The sequence below is a fragment of the Enhydra lutris genome, unplaced genomic scaffold, assembly GCF_002288905.1.
Source record: "Enhydra lutris kenyoni isolate GAN:26980312 unplaced genomic scaffold, ASM228890v2 scaffoldscaffold51, whole genome shotgun sequence".
In the NCBI taxonomy this organism is placed as follows: Eukaryota; Metazoa; Chordata; class Mammalia; order Carnivora; family Mustelidae; genus Enhydra; species Enhydra lutris.
Genome location: NW_019154135.1, coordinates 12,327,231 through 12,348,763, shown reverse-complemented (window position 1 = coordinate 12,348,763; position 21,533 = coordinate 12,327,231). Strand labels below are relative to the sequence as shown.

The window sequence follows — 21,533 nt, the reverse complement described above, 5'->3', positions numbered from 1 at the left end:
CGCCAGCCCCGCATGCCAGAGCCCAGGGCCTCCGAGCACTTTGTCAGATCCCGAGACAAACAGGACCATGAACGGGGTGCCAGGGTGGGACCCGTGTGGTTCGAGCGATTCCCGGCAATCGGATTTAGGTTACACAGAGGAAGCCGGCCTGAAGGGTGCAGACAGCTCCGGAAGGTTCCGTAAGGTTCCAGGAGCACCGCTGCCAGCAAGACTGGCCTGCTGCGGGGCCAGGGCAGCGGAAACCGCGCTCCCCCTGCGTCTGCGAAAAGCTGAGCGCCAGGTCGCTGTCGCTCACACAGGACGTCCTTCCTCTACCCCAACTCGTGCACCTACTGTCTGCGCCTGCCCCGAATGGCCCAAAAAGCCGTGCAACTGGCTCCACACTGCGGTCCGGGGAACTGTGTGTCTCGGGGAGGAGCGAGCGGGAAAGCGAACCCCGGGAGGCCCTTCCTACAGAAGGACGCGCTTCCCTGTGTTTAAACCGTGAACGCGCTGGCACGAGTCTCTCCCTTCCCTACAGGAAACCCTCGCTGGAACTCAGTAACGACATGAACTTTGGTCCATGCCGGGGAGGGCGCTGGAGTCCGGGAACCCACCTGGAGCAGGGGCCATCCGTGATCCACCTGGCGGACAGAAAGGAGAGGAAGAGTTACGTTAACGTCTTTATCTGCTTAACGGGCAAAAGGACGCGTGCTGCTTGATACAGAGATTATCTTACTTCCTGTCCTGCGGGTCCAACGCGCAGAAAATCACGCTGCTCACGGGGTAGTGTCTCCGGAAGAAGAGCCTGTCGGGACAGGGCGGGGGGACATGGTTTTGTTAGCGGGCGGGAGGGGGACGGTGACACACGGTGCAGGCTCCCTAGAAGGAGAGTCGGGCGGAGGGTGACTCGATTACTTGGAGAGAAGAACACGCAGACGCCGGTCAGAAATGGGCAGACGGGACGCGGGGCTGAGTAGCATTGGAAAAGCTGGTTCTTGGCGAGAGGAACGCACAGAGCAGAGCAACACTGTGCCCCTGCCAGCTGCGTGGGGTTCGGGACCAAACCCCGGAGCCCTGGCACGGCCCGAGGAGAACCAGGGAGCCCAGCCTTCCTGTGCTTGCCCGAGAACCGCAGACTGTGTCCAGCCACAGACCATGTCCAGCGAACCTTCCTTGCTGGGCACAGGGTGTCCAGGCAGGGACCGGAGCCCGCGTCAGACAGGGGGATGGGGCGGACGGCTCATTGTGAACATACAGACTAGCTGCGAGGCGGGCACGAAGGGTGGGTCGGGCCCGCCCTGGGGACAGCGCTGCCTGCTGGCCAGAGCCAATGGGCTGGCCTTGTGCCCCATGACACTCCTGCCATCCCTTTGCCTTTACGGCTGAGGACCCAGCTCTTTCAGTAACCACACCGGGCTGTTTCCGTTAACACATGAATAACAAGTGCATCAGAAATGCCTTTGACCCTGAGGCCAGGGGCTCTGCTGGGAGGAGGGGCACACACGCCGCGGTCCGTCCACCTGACTCTGCTCCCCCTTCGGACTGAGGCCCTACTATGTTCCTGGGACATCTGCTAGGCAGAAGCCGCTCAGGGGCAGCTCTGCTGAAAGCCACCGAAACATTGTTCCCTACATATTCCAACACCACGTAGAGAACATTTAGTATCGTAACGTACTACACAGTAGAGAGACGATTGAGAGTGACTATCACTAACATTAGTTAGTCTTAATGTATCACTGATGGTTACGTTACGGTTCGTTATCTAGATACTGAAATCAGACCTAGCAGCGTCAAAACGGGACGACCACCAGTCAGATGGAATGACACGGAACCAAAGACAGGGTGGTTCTACCACAGTCTCCCAGTGTTTTAACAGAATCGAGTTAAAAGGTTTTGCTGTTTAAAAATTAAACTCGTGTGTGGGTGAGACACTCAAAGGTCCAAACCTTTCCCCCTTTTCTTTTTTATTACAATTTTACTGACTCCCAAGAAGAAAGGCCCTGGGCCGAATGTCCACGGTTTACGTGCGGCTCCTGGGAGGTCACGAAGGACGGGGCGTGCCGACGAGGGACGCGTCCAGAGCCTCATCCCAGGGATGCGCAGGCTGGCGGGACGTCCGACCGGGTGCCCAGAAGCCCCACCCGCAGCCCGGGCCCAGGCACACTCACTTCCTCTGGTTGTCCGTCAGGGTGATGCCCTGGGCCGACACCTTGAAGTGCACGACCGTGCACAGGGGAGGCGGCTCCTGCACGAGGGTGAGGCTCAGGGCCTTCTGGATGGCCTGGTGGCCGGTGAGCGACTCCATCTCCACGGAGTTCAGGTACCACACGTTGCAGGCTGAAAGACACCCGGGGAAGCAGGTGTTCACCGGAGGCAAAGCCCTCGGTCCCCGATTCCACAGGTGTGGATGGGGCAGGACGTGGGACACACGTGCCCGGAGGCCCCATCCCAGGAGCCTCCCGCTGTCCCTGCCGCTGCGTCCCCACTGGGGCCGGAGACCCCTCCCCGCCTTCGTGCTGGTGTGGGTCCGCAGCACCACTGCCGGTCAGGGAACATGCGGGAGGGAAGCCTGAGGGCCAGCACCCCTCAGAAGCATCCGCACATAGAGCTGGAAGCCACAGCATCCAGAGCAGCAGGGACGATGCGTGAGGCATGTGACTTGGAGCGAAGGCTGTGTGAGGAAGGGTCCGCACCGAGTCCATCGGAGTACGGAGCTCTGCCCTTGATCCTGAGTTGCTGAGTGTGACAAGCATGTCAGCCAGGGTCCCGCTGAGGTCACGGGGAAAAACCACTAGAATCGAATTATCATCAGAGCCACTGCAGAGGCCCAAGTGGAAAGGCCCAGGAGAAGGGAAGGAGCAGATTCTAGAAAGCCTCCCGGGAAGGACGCAGCCCAGGGCTGGCGGATGAGGTCTTCAGCGAGACTGTCTACCCTGCACGGAGACGGCCATGCTCACTGCAGGGGGTGACCCCACTTCCTCTAGGGGCACAGCCCCGAACTCGCCATCAGCAGCGAGTTTTCTCCGAGACCCCAGCTTTCCCCTACAAAGTTTCCTGAACCACTCCCTTTCCCTCACCAAGAGCAGCTTGAGACGGCACCCAGTACCAGCCAGAAATGTCCTGTGCCGTCAGGGAAAGGGAACTTTCCTATCCCAAACGCGACCGTTTTTGGACCTCCGGGCTCCGCTAATGCTGTGCACTCTGAGGACAATCCCTGCCTCTTGGGCTGTGGAGAGCACTTCCCGGAGCCCGTCTCCACCTATCTGCACCTGTCCTGTGCAGTAGAGGGCACAGTGGCCTGGACACCCCGAAAAGAGGTCCAGCAGCCTCGCAGCCCCTGGGCGTCCACGCCGCCCCAGCTCTGTGCTGCTTCTGCCGCTGCCGCAGTGTCGACGGGGCGCGCTCAGTGAGACACGCCGGACATTCCGAGGGTGCGCTGTGGATTCTACCGTGAGGCCTGCAGGCTGTGTGCGAGCGCCCTTGGCCACAGGTGATGCCTGCAGACAACACCATGTGCCCGTCCTCACAGCAGACACACCTTCCGGAGGTCGCACCTGCGCGCTCTCACCCAGAGGGATGCTCAGGGGGTGGGCAGGAGTCGCAGAAGCACCTGCTCCCTCTGGCTGGCCGGCACCATCCAAGGGGAGCGGCAGGGCTGGGGGTGACCCACACTCCAGCTGCCACCTGGACTTGAGGGGTTTACACGGGTCGTCTCAGGAGAGAGCGCATGTTGGCACATTATGACCGCGACTGCCCAGTGCCCTGTGCCTGCCACGCTCCAATGAAATGCCGGGTCAACCCTGACTGCCCTTCCGGATAACGTGGCTGTCTTTATCAGGAGGCTCGGGGTCCCAGAGGTCCCGGTTCCAAGAAGACTCAGAAGGAGAAATCTTCCATAACCACGGTGGACGACCAACCCAGAGGTGGGGATACGGGAGGCACATGCTGACTTAGTGGGAAAACGGAATGGTTCAACAAACCCCCATGCAAAACCGAGCAGCCAGCAAACGGGGGGTCATGCCGCGTGTACAGCGACGAGAAGATGGCAAAGGGGGGGTGTGGCGGCCACAGCCGACGCTCCGTGTGGCTCACGGGAAAGACATGAAGAGAGTGAGTCCCAGGATTTCTCAGCACAAGGAGAACCTTTCTTTCCTTTCCTCCTTATATTGTATCCACATGAGAAGATGGACACGGTCTGAGCCTCTGGAGGTGACCACCTCACAACTTAGATCATCAAACCCTCTCGCCATGTGCCACAGGCCTGTGCAGTGATGGTACATCAACTATTCCTCAAAGCCAGAAAGACGTGAGAGGCGGATGGGAAAGCAGGATAAAACTATGTCCCTGCTATCGTCATGAGTATAAAAGGAAAGTGCACGTGTTCGAGCAGGAGCTGGATGGGTGCTTGGAAACTTCAAGACCGTGTGATTTTCGGAGGGTGGATGGCCTACCTTCGATTTCATGAGCGTTCCTGTGGGCATTTCCAAAAACAAGACGAGGAATTCTGATCTAACTGCAGTGAATCCCACAAAATGGGCACAGCCTGGGTCTATGGGACGGGCTCCCACCAGCCCTTGTGGAACTACACACGGCCTTTCGATAAGGAGTTGGGGCGTGGGGACTCTCACCCTTGATGGCAGAGCCATGGGGTCTTTCCTCAGAGCAGAGGAAGGAAGCTGTCCCTTGCCAAACCTCAGCCGGGGGTGGGTCTGCCAAGCATACGGGTCCCGGAGCCCTACCCTCCAGTTGGCGGGGGTGGGGGGACGGCACAGGGTGACCAGGGTTTGTCCACACAGCCTGGCCCCCAACGTCCAATTCTACCTGATGCGTGGCCCTGCCGGGGGCGGGGGTCGCCTTGTGGAGCAGGGCTGCCTCCTGTGAACGGGCCGCACCTGTCATACCCACGGGAAACAAAGCCTCAGGGACACATGGCCTCCCTCAGTCCTACTGCGTCCGGGAACCCGGGTCCGAAGACGGCAACACAAGATTCAGAAACAAGGACGTAATGCGGAAAGGTAGCCTCCCAAGGGTTGTTTCTAGTATCGAGCAGCAGGAATAACCCAAAGGAGCAGGACGGACCACTGTGCAGCCACTGGAAGCGAGACCTGCGCGGTGTGTGGACGAAAGGGAGAACTTCTTACTTGGAGCGAGATACGGGAAAACATCCAGGGCGTCTGGCCTCTGAGCAGTTCACCTTTCCTCTCTTTTCCGAGTCTCTTCCTTTTTTTTTTTTTTTAAATCAAGATTTTATTTATTTGTCAGAGAGAGAGCATGAGAAGAGGGGAGGCAGAGGGAGAGGGGGAAGCAGGCTCCCTGCTGAGCCGGGAGCCCGATGTGGGGCTCGATCCCAGGACCCTGAGATCATGACCTGAGCTGAAGGCAGACGCTTAAGGACTGAGCCACCCGGGCGTGCCTTCCCTTTTCTTAATTTAAAGAACTTCTACTGCTTTTATAAAGAAAATATCCTTCACAATGTGGTAAGTTAAGGACACAGCATAACACTTCTGGGAAATGTGCAAGAGGCCTGGCCCTTCTTCTCGGGATGGACTGTATCCCACGGCTTCAACGCCACCAAAGAAGAGACAAAAACATCAACAGTCAGAGATAGGAATGACCCAGAAAGCCCTTGGTGACCGGAGAGGAGGGGAAGCGGACGAGGGCGCGTGCACCCCGCGGGGCTGCCCGTGTCTGCTCACGCTCCCGGGTGCTGCTTCCCTCAGCTTGACGGGGAAGGGCTCCACACAGGACAGTTCAAGCCCTGGGGTGAAGGAGGACACTCACAAAATTTAATCTGGGGGCGGCGCCTGGGTGGCCCAGTGGGGTAAAGCTTCTGCCTTCGGCTCAGGTCATGATCTCAGGGTCTTGGGATCGAGCCCCACATCGGGCTCTCTGCTCAGCAGGGAGCCTGCTTCCCCTTCTCTCTCTGCCTGCTTCTCTGTCTACTTGTAACCTCTGTCTATAAAATAAATAAATAAAATCTTAAAAAAAAAATTTAATCTGGGGGAAAAAAAATCAGTTCCCTCCAGGCGATCACTGATGGGACAGTCTGACTGCCTCCCTACGCTTTTTCCAACAACCGCAGGGCCTCTGTGAGCTCGTGGCTGTTTTGTCCTCACTCGAGACACGGATCCGTGTCCTGATTCCACGCCCCTGCTTTGTCCCCCATGAAGTGAGCTGCACGGACATCTTAGAAACATGCAATTTTAAAAGGACACAGGCTCCACGCCATCATGTACAAACGCTCAGCTCAGAGGCTCACGTGTGGTCTCCAGGGCCCGCCTCGAGTCCTGGGATCTGCCATTCTTCAGAATAACACGTGATCGAACACTGCTGGCGCCTGCCAGGTGCTCTTCCACAAGACTGTGAAGTTAGATCGTTGATAAGCCAGAGTAGAAGAAGCTGTAATATCCAACCACAAGGGCTACAATTGTTCCTAAGGACGATTAGCGAATGCACTTATACGTTTATTAACTGGACATTTACTGGGAAAAACGGTAACCAAGAAGCTGAGGGAGAAACGCGAGAGGCGGCTTGTCTAAGAGGTTCCTGGGCCAAGTGCAGAGCACCGAGCACGTGGGGGGCGGAGAAACCCCAGGCTGAGCGCACACACCCTGGAGACATCAGGCACCCCACTGTGGCCCATGCCAGGTAAGAGTGAGGCCACAGGAAGGGCCATGTCTCCTCGGCCAGGAAGAGCATTTTCCGTGCAAACACAGCAGGGATAACACCACGATAACCTGTGTGAGTGCCCCCATCACAGTTCCCACGGCAGTTTTCAATGTCTGATTCACGTGGCGTCTGCAGCCATGCTGTTGGGAGAGATCATTATCATCGTTACGTCGAGGTCCACGTGGCTGAGTGGTCAAAACCCTGTGCGGTAGAGCCTGGACTTGAACACAGGGCTGACACAGCCCACGCTCCTCATTTTGGACCTCCACGTTTAACATGTTGCTGTTTGGCGCAAAGCACGTCACCCTCATTCTGGACACACAGAACGTATCCCTCAAGGACGGTCTGAAAAGAGTTCAATACTCCATTAATTGTTGAGAGAGAGATGGATTTTAGCTGAGCAACAGGCGTAGTGACAGGGAGATCCGCAGAGAAAAACTGCACGAGAGAACCATGTGCATCGTACAGAGGCGGTAACAAGAAAAGAGCTGTAGATCGCACTGACCTCCGACACAGAGCCACGGCTGTGAAGTCGGTACTGATACGCGGTGCAGAAAGGAGGTATTTCTTGTCCAGGCCTCCAACCAGATGCTGACATTCCCTTCCCAACCTTTCCAAGAGCAAACGTCCACCATGGGGAACTAGGCTCCCTCACAGCTGCAGACCCACAGGAGCCCTGTGGCCTTGGCCGTGTCCACAGCCCACCTACATGGGGGCCACAAGGCCTGCATCAAATGTGGCAACAGCGAGCAAGGGACTGTCCTTACATCATGATGCAGAAAACAAGATTAATATAGACGTCGATCCCTTTCCTGCCCACCAGAGAACAATCACAGTTTGGAACTAAACACACAATCCAATGTACATTAGCAGTCCCCAGTGAAATACCTCAGTATAAATTTAATAAAATTATGTACAAGAAATAGTCACAAGGAAAACTGTAAAACTTTGATGAAAAACATAAAATAACTAAACAGACAGAGAGTCCATGTTCATGGATAAGAAGACTCAATTTTGTCAAGACGGCAGTTCTGCCCAACTTGATCTATAGATGCAATTCAATTCCAATAAAAATCCCAGCAAGTTATTTTGTGCACATTGGCCAACGGATTCTAGAGTTTATATGGAAGCAAAAGACCAAGAAGAGCCAACACATGCTTGAAGGGGAAGCAGGACTGGAGGACTGACGCTACCTGACTTGAAGATTTACTGGAAAGCCAGTAGTCACAACCGCGTTATTGGCAAAAGAACAGACAATAGATCAGTAGAAAACACTGGGAGCCCAGAAATAGACCCGCGTAAGTACAGTCAGCTGATCCTCGACAGAAGAGTAAAGATAATACATGGAGTGGAGATCCCGTCTTCCACAGAGGACGCGAACACACACCTCACACCTTTCCCAAACACTGACTCACCGTGGGCCACAGGCCAGAATGTAAAATGTGAAAGTATAAAACTTCCAGAAGACCACACAGAAGAAAATCCAAATCATTGTGGGTTTGGTGACAAACTTTTTAGAGACAACCCCAAAGGCATGACCCATGAAAGAAAGAGAAGATAAACCGGATGTCATTAAAATTAAAAATTTCCACTCTGTGAAGACAACGTCAAAAGAATGAAAAGATGAGCCACAGACTGGGGGAAAATATTTGCAAAAGACACATCCGATACAGGACTGCTCTCCAAAATATACAAACAACTTCTAAAATTCAACAAGAGGAAAAATACCCAATGAAAAAACAGACCAGATACCTTAACAGACATCTCACCAAAGAAGACGTACAAGCAGCAAATAAGAGAAGATCCATGTCACGTGTCATCATGGAAATGCAAATTAAAACGTCGATGGGATATGAAAGCACACCTACTAGAAACAGCCCAAATCCAGAACCTTGATGCACCAAATGCTGGCAAAAAGGTGGAGCCGAAGGAGCTCTTATTCACTGCTGGTGGGAATCCAAAATGGCACAGTGGCTTTGAAAAACAATGCTGGTTTCTTACAAAATTAAACATACCAGTGGCGCCTGGGTGGCTCAGTGGATTAAAGCCTCTGCCTTCAGCTCAGGTCATGATCCCAGGGTCCTGGGGATCAGTGGGGAGCCTGCTTCTCCCTCTCCCCCCTCTCCTTGCTTGTGTTCCCTCTTTAAAAACAAAAACAAAAACCCACACAACTAAACCGAACATACTCTGACTATACAATCCAGGACTCGTGCTCCTTTTTATTTACCCAGAGGAGCTGAAAGCTCACATCCACGCAGAAACCTAGATATGATGTTTCCCACAGCTTTATGCACAACTGCCAAAAGTTGGAAGCAAAGCAAGATGTCCTTCAGTGGGGACAGAGGAGTACACTGTGGTCCGTGCAGACAGTGTAAGAGCATTTGGCACCAAAAAGCAATGAGCTCCCAAGCCATGAAAGGACGTGAAGGAAACTTCTGGCACTAAGGGACAAAGCCAATCTGAAAAGGCTACCAACTCTATGACTCCAATGGTGAGATGTTCTAGAAAGGGCAAAACTATGGAGGCAAGAAAAGGGTCAGCGTTGCCAGGGTCTGGAGGGTGGGCAGGAGCACGCAGAGCACAGAGGACTTTTAGGACAACGAAAGTCCTCTGGATGATACCCTGGTGGTGGGGACGCGTCATTACGTATGTGTCCAAACCCACAGAAGGAACAGCACCGAGGGTGAGCCCCAGTGGAGACTCGGTGACAGCGACACGTAACATAGGTTCACGAACAAAGGTACCCTGTGGCGGGGGACACCGTAATGTGGAATGTCGGGCAGGGGGTCTGTGGGAAACCTCTACCCTCCTCTCAATGTTGCCGTGAACCCACAACTGCTCTAAAACTTCATAAAGTCTATTAGTTTAAAAAAAACATGTGCCCAGGCAAACTCGCTGTCCCGGGGTCTGTGTCACCCTGGGTTGTGGGCAAATGGGGCGATGCTGTCGGCTGCTCAGTTAGGCCCACGAGCGCTCTTACACTCACGGCTGGGGGGGCCGGGCCCCCACAACTGGCTCCCTGCCTTCTTCCCAGACGAAACCCAGGACCTGGCTTTCTCCCGCAGTCTCTCGTCTTGTCCGCAGTGGGGGTATTTTTAGCTCGGGGAGGCCTCGCTCTGTCCGTCCACACTCGCTGTTGCGCCCGGCCTGGGGGGGCCCCGCAAAAGGGAGCTCCTTCACGCACCCAGCAGGAAGGAAACCCTCAGACCCAAGAAGACCCCCCTTTCCACCCAGGAACTCGGACCGGCGGGCACGAAGCCAGCGACTAACCTGCTCCTTGCTTCAGCAGCTCTGCGGCCGAGTTGGCCGCCGTCTGGGGAGAGCTGTCAGCGATCTCCTCCAACGGATCTGCGGAAAGGAGAAAGAAAACGCGGGCATGAGTCCGGCTCCCCGGGGAAGAACCTTTACAACAGGGTGGGACTCGGGGGCCTGGGTTCCCAGGCGGTGACAACCCCCGGCGTTCTGAGCAGGTGGAGGGGGCAACGTGGTCCAGCAACACGTCTCTCTCCGCTCTCACGAACCACTGTGGAGGGCAAATCGCACTTACCTACGCCGTAAACCAGTCACTACGAATCTACTACAATCACGTGACATCAAGGCTGCCCAAGAAGGTGGGAAGTACGGCCAAATGACACTGTAGTCACGTGAGGTGACGGCATCACCAGGGCCTGCCTCTGCCGACTGAGCTGGACCACACGATGCTCTTTGGGGTTCACCCACAGGGCACGCGACAGAGGACGACTCCGGTCCAACTTCTGTGGGCGCGTCCTCATGGACCCAACACTGCCGTTCCCCACACACGCGACAGCCCGGCCGCGCAGAGGCCCCCCTGCGTACCTCGGTCTGGAATGAGCAGCTTACAGGGCAAAGCCAAGGGCGTGATGGAGTGCTGACACACCAAAGCCGTCAGGCTCCCTGGAATGGGTGAACAGCAGACGGGCATTAGCGGGACCCCACACACCGCCCGCTCCGCCCATGTGCCCGCTGCGGGAAGCCCCTGCGGGGGGCGAGCGCTTCTGCTTTTAGCAACTAATACTCCGTTACTGCGGGACTTGGTGCAAAGCTTCAGTGATGTGACCAGTCCCGCAAGACAGCTCGAAGCTACGTAAAGGGACTGCGGGTGAGTGTTGGCCAAGACATGCAGGTGCCGACTTCTACAGCGGACATCGGCCGTCGATGGAGTCTGGGACTGCAGCCCAGGTGCCTCTGTGGTCCCTGCCATGTGCTCCTGGAGGCTGGGACTGTGTGTCCGGGTATATCCCGGCAAGCCTGCAAGGCCGGCAAGGGCTCTTCTCACGGAGAGGAACGGCCCGTGCTCCGGCTCTAACCCAGACCCCACTCGTGGGCCTGCGTGCGAGGCCACCACCTGTCTGCCATCTATTTGGGTCTGAGAAAGCCTTCGGAACAACTCCCTACCCAGTTTATCGTAGAGACGGTAACTCGGGGGAGGGCACGGGGAGCCCGGAGCATGGGAGGGGACGGCCCCACCTCTCGGGGCAGCAGTCGGGGTGCACACCATTCTGGCATGGGCCAGAATGCTAACTGGGACCTTACAGCGACTTACCGAAATAGGGTTCGTTGGGGCACCCTTTCAACCGCACTCCCTTCGGGGTACACTCGATCAGAAAGTGCCGAACGAGTTCATTGGACAGATCCCCCGCTGCGGTGAGAGATTGAAAAGAAAGAAAAAAGAGAATTTAAAAAACAAGAGCACGGGAGGATGGGAGAGAGGGACAGAGCACCAGCTAAAGGGAGGGGCCCCCGGAGCCGGGCCGCTGGCGTCGGTGGGCTGCCAAGCAGCACCTGGAGATGAGAGCAGAGCCCCCCACAGTGACATGTCCAGAGGAGCAGGGGTCCTGGGGACGGACCCTCACACATTCTGCAAGCATTCCCAGTGCAGGGATGAGTCTGCAGCTACAAAGAGGAACATGCCATCTAGACCCTTCCCCTCGTAACAGGAGAAACTAGAAGGATCTGGACGCGAGGTGATGCCCGAGAACAAGCCACTGACGGGAGCTGAAGGGACCAGCCAGGAGCCCTGTGGCAGACCCCCAGGAAAGAAGCCCTCCGTCACTGGGACCAGACAGAACATCGCCGCTGCCCCACACCGGCCTGAGCATCTGAAGACGGGGCGCGTCCTGAAAACCACCAAACTGAGCTGGAAACCACCCGACAGCGGCACCAGCGGGCAGTGAGTCTGGTTGCCCGCCGGGCCCATGGGCGGCTCCCACACAGCCTGACGGACAACAGCAGCGGGCACGTCAGGGGCGATGGGGAGGGCTGGCAGGAAGAGCGACGGTCAGACTCCATGGCAGGTTGTGGCGAACACAGGAGCGGAAAGGAGCAGTGTGCCACCATGGCTGTGGGAGGAGAAGGATCCGCGTCTTCCACACTGAAGGGGACAAAGGCTCCAGGGACAGGTGTCTCAGTGGGACGGTCAGCCGCTGGCTGCCCGGAGAATAGATTTGTCCTGGACGTCTGTCACTGCCCGGTCTCTGGGTACCAGAGGTGGGTGCTGACTTGCCGGGCTCTTCCCTCTCCAACTCCCCCTGCACCGTGACAGCCAATTGCCAAATCCAGGGCTGGGCGAGGACAGGCAGCCAGTGAAGATTTCAACCAGAGGACACCAGTGATGTTTTGTGACCTTCACCTTCAGGCTGAGTCAAGGTTGGCCTGAGAGGTCTGTGCCCAGCAGGAGGCAAGAACACGCACACGGCACCGTCCGCGTCTCCGAAGCCACAGCATGTGCAGGAAGGACGCCGGCTCACAGTCTCCATGGAGCAAGAGCCCTACGCACTCCGCAGCGCCCGTCCCCGCTCTCCCCGCGGACCCCGTCCACAGACACCAAGTGCTCCCGTCTGGAGACTCTCCTGCTCGAGGCCTCGCTCAGGACTGCTGGGGTTTCTCCCGCTGGTCTCCTCTCCAGGCTCAGCTGTCCCACGCGATGTGCACGACGCCTCCTCCTCCGCCGTTTGCAGGCAGCACCGTCCGGACGTGGGTCTGAGTTCCTGCACCCCGCCCCTTCCGCTGCTCCCACGGCAGACACCTCGGTTCCCTGAGAGCCCCTCGGCCGACGCCTCAGCCACCGAACCTCATGTCCTTCCAGGTGCGGCTCCGAGGTTACTTGCTCCTGGACACCGTGAGCACAGTCTCCATCCAGGCTTCCCGTCCACCTCTCCGGTCCAGGACGCGGCACGTGAGTGAAGCAGGCCAGTGTCCTTTTGCTCCTTAAACGTGGGAGCTCCTACTCTGCTTATCCGGACGCCCCCGTGCCCGGTGATGAGCCCGGCGCCCAGGCAAGGAGCCTGCCTCCTGGCACTTCCTGACGTGGCGTTTTTTATGAACTACTGGCGGCTACGCTGCATCAGGGGAGTCCCCGGGAGCCATTCTTCCAACGGCATCTGCTCACTTCGCGTCCCTGTGTCACAGGTCGGTATTTCTTGCAGTATTTCCAGCTTTTTCGTTATTATTACGCTTGTTACTGTGACCTGAGATTAGACAGGTGGGACGCTCAGACGGCTTTCCCACCAAAGTGTTTTTTCATTAAGGCGTGTGTACTGCTTTTTGAGAGAGCAGGCCGTTGCACACTTCGTGGACCACAGCACAGAGTAAACGTGACTTTCATGCCCACCGAGAAGCCTGGAAGCTCGTCTGACGTGCACCAGAGCTATACGCATTATCGTAACACGCACTACGGGGATACGCGTACTGCGAATCACCTTATTCCGACACACGCACCTGCGGTGTCTCCAACGCGGGCCTGCAATCCCTGGAAAGCCGTCAGAGTGACAGTCACCACAGTCTTACAAGTAGAAACAATGAATCTTAGAAGGCAGCAGAAGAACCTCACGAAAGAATACATATTAGTTCTCTGATGCAGAGTTGAAAAGGGGCAAAACCATGATGTTCAGGGATCACTATTTCGCTGGTTAAGAGGAAGATGCTGTAACTCTCCCTTCTACTTAGCAGGTGTCCTGTCTGCAGCGGCAGGATGGGCGACCTGGACAGTGTGTGTCTGTCGGGCACAGAAAAGGGGCAGGTGTAGCTGGGGACGGAGCTCATCACCAGGGGAAGGTGGGAAAGACCCTGGGACCCCGTGATTCCACGCCAGAGCCTCTGTCAGCACGAACTGACCAATGTTCTAGAGTGAGCCAGTCCCCCTCGGACACCCCAACACACCTAGCACTCACACGTTCAGGTTCCCAGAGACCACAGAACGCAGGGATTCTTGCAGGAATGGTAGGCAGGAAAAGGACAGACAGTAGGACATCGGAAGGACACGTGGCCAGCCCCAAGGGCCTCACGGAGCCCAATCTATGGTCTCTGGGATATGCGCAAGGTCACAAGCTGATGGAGCGTGACACACAGGAGGGGTGCAGGGGCCTCCCCCGAGGTTGTCTCCTGGTTGTGGGCACACGTGTGTTTGCTTCATGAGAACGTTCACCGCGCACACAGCCCTCGCGACCTTCTCTGCACATGGTCATGTCCATGACGGAAAGTACCCGGGAGAGTGAGCAGAGATCTGAACACAGCTGCACGCGGTTCATGGGGTGGAGGGCCGTGGGGACACCCCTGGGGCTCATGATCCAGCGTCACTCTTAATCCAGCAAAACGCTCTCCGGATCATCGGAGCAGAAAGGCATGCACAGGCCACTGCCTTTCATGCGAAGAAAAAGGAACGTGCCTGTCTGCAGACACTGGAGGGAAGGTCGGGGAGAAGGGGAGGGAATTTATTACACTTCCTGGGGCAGAATGGGGCCCCGGGCAGCCGAACAAGGGAACGCGTCACTCATTCACAGCAATAAAGAACTAAACTCCACAGATCATTAACGATGTCGCCTGCACAAGGCCAGTCCCGAGGGGGCCACACTGGAACAACACGGAGACTGTGAAGAAACTCAGAGCCGTGTTCGTAAAGTCCCCCAGCATGGCACAGCCGAACGCATAAGCCACAGACCTCGCAGGCGTTGAGCGCGCCCCATCAGCTCCCAGGTCCCTACCTTTCTTGTTGAGCTGCAGGACGGAAGGGGGGGGCGTAGCCACTTTCATGGCCAGGCCGTAGGCTCCTCGGAAGGAGTGACTGTCCCTGACGATGAATGAGCCTGGCTCCTTGTCCTTCAGCATGGCGATGGCTGGGGAGGGAAGCAGAGACACACACGCGTTTGCCGGGGTCCATGAGGCCTGCCCGCACACGTGGCAGACGAGTGCTTTTGCAAACTGGGTCGGAGGGAGCAGGCGCAGGCCTCTGGGGTAGGGTGGGGGTCTCGGTGACGACACATCGTTTTCAAGGGGAGCCTGACGGCAGAGGCTGCAGAGAGCACCCCCCGCCATCTGGCACACATGACTCCTGCTTCTCCCGCAGCACCTGAGAGGCACAGGCAACGGCCCACAGCTGCTGCCCAGGAATGTGGTCCAACCGCCAGCCCAAGTGCTTGGGCCAAGTCCCAGTCTGCATGGCGTGGTGGGGCAGAGGCGAGGTGCGAGGCTCTCTCCCGTCCTCGCTGCAGCCCTGCCTGGTGCCCGTGCAGCACTGTACTTAGTCCTTCCAACCGAGCAGACGGAAAGATCGAAAGGATGGCCCCAAAAAGTTACTGAATGTTTAACACAAATCCCACGATTCACCCCACGGGCTTGGTGCAGCCCTGGGAGGGCCCGCACTTGACCCCAACGACCAAGTCCCGGGCGCCAGGGCTGGCGGGGAGGTGGCACCCACGGACCCCAGCAGGCTCCTGCTCGTGGCCGGTGCCTGCATCTGGGGGCTGAGCAGGCCTATTCTGCTGACGCAGGAACAGATTTCTGATGAATGACACGTTTTCAACCGTGCTATACCTCACCAGGCTTTTTGGTTTTCCCATTTAACATCATGACCTTATTTCGCTGGAGGTGGGGGGTGGACAGAGGTGCCCCAGCGTCATGGGTCACAGACGGAGAGGAGCTTGAGGACAATGTCAGACCCTGTTCTGAAACAGAACAAGGGGGACCCGTTCTGCAGGGCGATGAGGCCCGTGGGGGTCTCCCATCCCCCTGTGAGGTCAGTGGAGTCAGTGGCCATGTCCCCACCACCTCCCGCAGCTGGTGCTTCCAGAGCCCCATGGCAGAGGCCCAGCCAGTGCCGCCGACACAGCTCTATTCTGTCTCTACTCTGCCCGGTGGCCCCTTTCCCCTCCTGAGGCATTTTTACATTCGGTTTAGGAAAAATGCTGAGCAATCCACCCGGCCACAGGGATACAGGACCAGCTGCATCCCTGAAGACGCTATCCCACTTTCACTTTCCATTCCTCCTGCATGTCCCTGACGTTTCACTGTAGCTTTTCCAGAAAAAGGCACATCCCTGGCACTCGTCACCTGCCTCCGAGGTGGAGCCCCAGCTACTCCGGCAGCCCAGCCGGCCTGCCCAGCCCAGACACGCACCAGTGGAGTAGGTGGTCTGCACAGAATTTTCTGGAACATGGCATGTCACAGGCCCTTCACAGCCCTTCTGGCTGGACAAGGTGCTGGGCTCACAGCCTCCATCTCGGGGGTTCCCGTACCATGGGCAGGGAGGGGACAACAATGCAGCACTTGGCCACGCAGAGCCCGGACTGAGCTGAGCAGCAACGCCCCAAAGGCCAATTCAGGGAATCAGAGGGCTCTCTGGGCTGCGGGCCGCCCCCCCACGAAACATGACAATACGTTCCTTGAGCTCAGTGGAAGAAAGGCACATTCTTACCATTTTTATGAGCTACTTAATTGAATAGAAGAATTCCAGAGAGAAAGCAGAAGGGTGTTGTTTGCCAGCGACTTAACTCTTTCTCTCCAGGCAGGTGGGGAAAAAGCCTCAGGACAACACCAGATGACTTTCTCCCTGAAACACTGTCCCCGGCTCAGCCCCACGCCCGCCAGCAGTCCCCGGGGTTCCTCTGGGAGGATCTCGGGGATGACCAGCCCATCCCAGCAACCCTGCTGTGAGATGGCCCCTGGGGCTGCCTCGTAGGACCGCCTCCCGCCTGGACCCCTCTTCCATTCGTCCTGCGGGAAGCAGTGGCATTAACGGCTCAAACACATGGACGTCAGATGTTGGGGCAGGAGCGCACACGTAGACACCGTGCAGCACGAGTGTGAGGCCCGAGGTTACACCCGGCACACGCCCCCTTAGCGAGCGCATGTCTGTTTGCCGCGGACAAACGTAGATGCACAGATGCCGGGGTGTTGGAGAGACCTCTGTCCTTCCTCCTGACCGTTGGCCCCTGTGGCTCAGGTCCCAGATAGGAACAGGGAACCTCTTCCTGGGACGGCCTGTCACACTTTCCGCGGGAGTGCCCTAACCCTTCATCCCAGGGCCGTGCCCCTCCGATGTCGCCACCCGGAGGTCCCGTCCCGCCCACGTACCTTGCTCTCTGGAGATATCCGCCTTGTACCAGAATTTGGATGTGTCTTGGACAAAGTTCACGGACACGTGCTTATCACCCGGGTTATCTGAGAGAGAGAAGGCAAGAACACTCTGGATGGTTTATTGCCGCCTGTCACCTCGCATGGAGCCCGGTGCTCCAAGTCCAGCCCAGGGCGGGGACGGCGTGTCTCGGGGAAGGAGTGCCGTCTGGCCCCGTGGGGACCGGCTGGGGTGCGGCAGGGAGCCCGTGCTTCCCCACACACGCAGCGCAGATGCAGCGTGACACGCGGCCAGCGCAGTGTGGCCTAATCCTGCCGGAGCCTCGTCGCACACATCTGAACTCTTGTATTAAATGCTGGATGAACTTACTGAACTCGAGAACGAAGGATTATTTTCAAAGAACAAGGATTCCGAGTGGCGGGAGAAACAGAAGCTGATGGGGCGTGTGCAGAGCAGACGGGAACGGAGGGCAACGAGGAGAAGACCCTGATGGGCGGCTCCGGGCTTGGCTCTCAAGGTGCCGCCCTGAACCCCAGCCCCCCAATGAGCAAATGCACACGGGGTGGGGGGCAGGGCCTACCACGGCTGACACGTGCCTACCTGGGGAGGGCGCTGCGGCCTCCAGAGGCTTGGGGAAGTCCGGGAGGACATTTGGGAATGGGATGCTCATGGTGCTTCCACTGTGCGGGCTGGAGAAGCCGCTGGAGGACGGGGAGGCCGAACCCAGAGACCGGTCCCCCTCCGAGGCTCGCTTCTTCTCGGGAAGGGGTGGCTGCCCGGGCAGGGTCAGGCCCTGGCCCGGCAGGACTGGGCTGTGGTGGCTGCTGTGGCCAGGCGTCACCGTGAGAAAGCCGTGGGAAAGGAAGCCGTTGTCGGCAGCCGCTGTCCGCGGGGTGCCAGGGACCTGGGGGGCTCCATGGGAATGAGCCAGCATGGCCCCTGGGTCCTCTGCCGGGGGAAGGCCGCTTCCCACGGGGGCCGTGCTAAAGCTCAGGAAGGCCTGGCCACCTGGGGGGCCCACAGCTTCGGGGGGCTCCGCCAGGGACAGCTCATGGTTGTGGAAAGAGGCCTGGAGCTCCGCAGGCAGGCGGTGGGGCCGTCCGGGGCCGTCGGGACCAGGGCTGGGGAACTCTTCGGCGCCGAGGAGGCTTCCTACCGGCCGGCTGCTCCCCAGCGGAGCCGGGGTGGCCTTGGGGCTGCTCTCCGCCCACGGGAGCTCGGCCGACGAAGGGCTGGGGGAAACAGGCAGCCATCAGAACGCCGCCCTAGGAGACGCCCCAAGGCCACCGGGGGTCCCGTGGATGGTGAGGACAGGGATGGGCACTGGTGCTGAGGCTTGGCCCAAGAAGTCAGACACTGCCGCTCTCCCCTCCCCGCCACCGCGCACCCCAGATGCTCTGCCCCCCCACACCAGTGGACACCTGCTCTGCCCCCTCCTTCCTTGGTCTTCACCCAGCAAAGGTCCCTCCCCTCGAAACAAAAGTCAACCATGGCCCCGTGTCCAGCTCGCAGCCCACGTCCCTCTGTTCTCCCCCCCGATGCCAACCACGTGGTGCGTCATGTGCAGCTCCTGCAAGAACATCGTCCCCTGGGCGCAGACTGTGTCGCCCACTTTCCTCTCTCTCCTCCCCAAGACCTAGCACGGGTGCCCGACTCAGTTTCCAGTAAGTGCCTGTTGGACAGCCAGCTGCTTAAGGGATCCCAGTGAGAGCGTGAAAAGTTGGGGCTCCCAGGGGACTCCGTGCGTTAAGCAGCCGAATCTCAGTCTCAGCTCAGGTCTTGGTCCCAAGGTTGTGAGTTCAAGCCTCATACTGGGCTCTCAAAAAATAGAAACACGTTAAAAAAAAAAAGGAACATGAGAAGTTACCATATCCAGAATGGGGACTTCCCAGATCAAGGGTATCAGAAGGTACCACATGGTTAGAAATCCAGAAAGTCAACCTCCAAGCCCCACATCACACACACACTTGACCGGCAAACCCTTTGCGCTCTGAGTGGGTTGACCTTAGCGGAGCCCCCCCTTGCACAGAGGCAGGAGGCAGAATGTGGACACCGAACTGGGGCACTGTGTCCTCGCACAGGGAGCCGCTCAGGAGCCATTCCTACGCTGTGCCCGTGCAGCGGCTCAGCGGCCATCCCTCGCCAAGCGCCAAGCGTCTCTGTCTGCAGAGAGACACGCCCCCCCCACTGGGGGGTGTCCCCGCACTTTCCCGAACACCAGGACAACTTCCACGTCCCCCAGGCCACCACCACCCCACCCGCCAGCCCCGGCTGTGGAGGGACACCAAGCCATGGCTGGCCCCCTGCACCCCTGCTCCAGCCTCAGCTCAAAGCGCTTGTCACAGACGCCCAGTCCTTAATTGGCCCGTGTCCCCATACTCCAGCTGCCCGTGTGGTCAGTCCCTGAGCGCTCAGCCTATCAACACTGGGGTGGTGGGGTTGGGGAGGGGCACACTCTCCAGAGTTTGCATCTGTGATTGTATTTATGAAGCGAGACCGTTATGCAGAGTGGCCGGGTGTCAGCGGCAGGTCGAGCGCCCCGTCCTCCCTTCCCAGGGCCCGTGGTCAGGTCTGCGGGAGCCCTCAAGGGCCCGTCTCCTTACCTGTCCCGCCGCCGGCCGGGGCTGCTGCTGGAGACGGTGCAGGAGGACGCGAACGCCCGCTGAAAGGCAGGTCCCGCTGGCACGTCGGCCCGGAGTGCCGCAGATCTGGGCCCCCCGGGGCTGTCGGACATCCCCGCCACACGATGCAGGATCTCAGCGCAGCCTCGAGTATCTGCAGCGGGGAGAGCAGGACGAGACGCGCTTATAGGCCTGGTCCCTGTACTGGAAGGAGCGGAGTCGCTTCCGGACATGCAGGCCACAGGTCCAATGTGAATCGAGGAATCGAGGGGCCCGATTCCACCACGTGTGGGTCACTCTTGCCTGGCACGCTCCCCAAAGGCAAGACAGGACGCGGAACACACGCCCGGCGCCTGGCTTGGCACGCTGGCTGAGCTGAGGAGCCTCGTGCAAGGTCGTCTGCAAGGACAAGGGCGTGCAGCCCACGCAGCCTCGCTCCTGAAGGCCATTGTACTGACCGACGGAGTCCGCCCAGCCTGCAGGCGCTCACTTCAGAAAGGGCCAGGCCTTCCCCCTGCGCACCGGCAGGAGCCGCTCCGCAGAGAAGACCCGTGTCCAGGGTGCGCAGGCCTGGGGCTGCGGCCAGGTGAGCGCTGAAGCGCCATCTGTCCCCAGCTGGGAGCTCAGTCCACACGCCGGGCCGAGAGCTTTCTGGTACAAATACGGCCCTGCCGGCTGGTGTCCTCACCCTGGCAGGGGGCACAGACCCTGGCCCGGCCCCTGTTGCTCGGGGTGTGAGAGGCCAAGCACTGTGAAAACCTGCTGTTTAACACCAAGCCCGCATGTGCCACCGAATTTTACACGCTTCCGTGACAAAATGCCCACCTGCTTGAGGCCCAGAATCACCATCATTTCTGGATATTTTTTAAAATTTTTTTTTTAAGATTTTATTAATTTGATAGAGACACAGCGAGAGGGAGCACAAGCAGGGGGTGTTGGCGTGGGAGAAGCAGGCTCCCCGCCGAGCAGAGAGCCCGATGCGGGAGGCGATCCCAGGACCCTGAGATCATGACCTGAGCTGAAGGCAGAGGCTTAACCCACTGAGCCACCCAGGCGCCCCCCCGCCCCTTCTTTTTTAAACTCAGCTTTAAGAACAGCACAAATCTACCAGTGTCGACGACAGCATTGTAAGGAATACGGGCTATTCTGGTTTCCACTTTACAACGAGGGAGGGCAGATAAAAGCTGATGAAGTTCCAGAAAACCCTGCATCACTCCCATCACTCATTTTCGGGAACGGGCGCCGCTAGCGCGAGTCACACGTCCGGCCATAGACCCATTTGGGAGCATGTGGATCGGAGGCCGGACCCAGCCCACGGGCAGGGCTGTGGGAACCCACTAAACCCGAGGCTGAGGCTGAGCTACGTGGCAGCCGGGACTGGGGGGACGTGAAGAGCCGACCCGAGCGCGGCCGCCCCTGCTGGCATTTCGGGCTCCTGGGCTCGGAACGTGGGGCAGACGTCTGCACCCAAGATGGAAGCAGCTGCCGAGCACCGAGGGACCAGCAGGGACTTCAGCACCTCCGCGGCCGAAATACGACAGGGGCTCAACGCTCTGACCTCGGATTTAAGGGGAGGGCCCTGAAGGCTACACTGTGGGGACACCAGCACCAGAAACAGACGAGCCCCCCGGATCTCAGTAGTGCGCCCCCGAGAAAACCTCCCTCTCTGGAAGTAGACACCCCTCCAGAGCCTGCCTCTGTCTATTATGGATCGACTGATCGATCCACCCATCCCTCTGCCCATCCACCCATCCACCTCCCTCCCTCCATCCATCCCTCTGCCCATCATCCATCCCTCCATCCACCGATATACCTGTCTACCATCTGTCGACCTACCTAACCACCTATCACCCCATCTCTTTATCATCCATCCATCCATCCATCCACTTACC

The 21,533-nt window shown here is 58.3% G+C and overlaps 1 protein-coding gene across 2 annotated transcripts in view; it reads right to left on the bottom strand.

The window, feature by feature from the left end:
• Nucleotides 1-21,533, bottom strand: part of LOC111157076 (tensin 3) — a 201,714-nt gene that overhangs the window by 3,174 nt on the left and 177,007 nt on the right. For both annotated transcript variants that reach the window (XM_022518299.1, XM_022518300.1), the window contains 10 exons: nucleotides 19,624-19,795; nucleotides 17,621-18,252; nucleotides 17,020-17,106; nucleotides 14,652-14,783; nucleotides 11,216-11,311; nucleotides 10,489-10,566; nucleotides 9,922-9,999; nucleotides 2,151-2,319; nucleotides 719-787; nucleotides 597-623 (listed from right to left, as the gene is read on the bottom strand). In XM_022518299.1, the coding sequence (XP_022374007.1) occupies nucleotides 597-623; nucleotides 719-787; nucleotides 2,151-2,319; nucleotides 9,922-9,999; nucleotides 10,489-10,566; nucleotides 11,216-11,311; nucleotides 14,652-14,783; nucleotides 17,020-17,106; nucleotides 17,621-18,252; nucleotides 19,624-19,795 (1,540 nt within the window). The remainder of the gene's footprint in view (nucleotides 1-596; nucleotides 624-718; nucleotides 788-2,150; nucleotides 2,320-9,921; nucleotides 10,000-10,488; nucleotides 10,567-11,215; nucleotides 11,312-14,651; nucleotides 14,784-17,019; nucleotides 17,107-17,620; nucleotides 18,253-19,623; nucleotides 19,796-21,533) is intronic.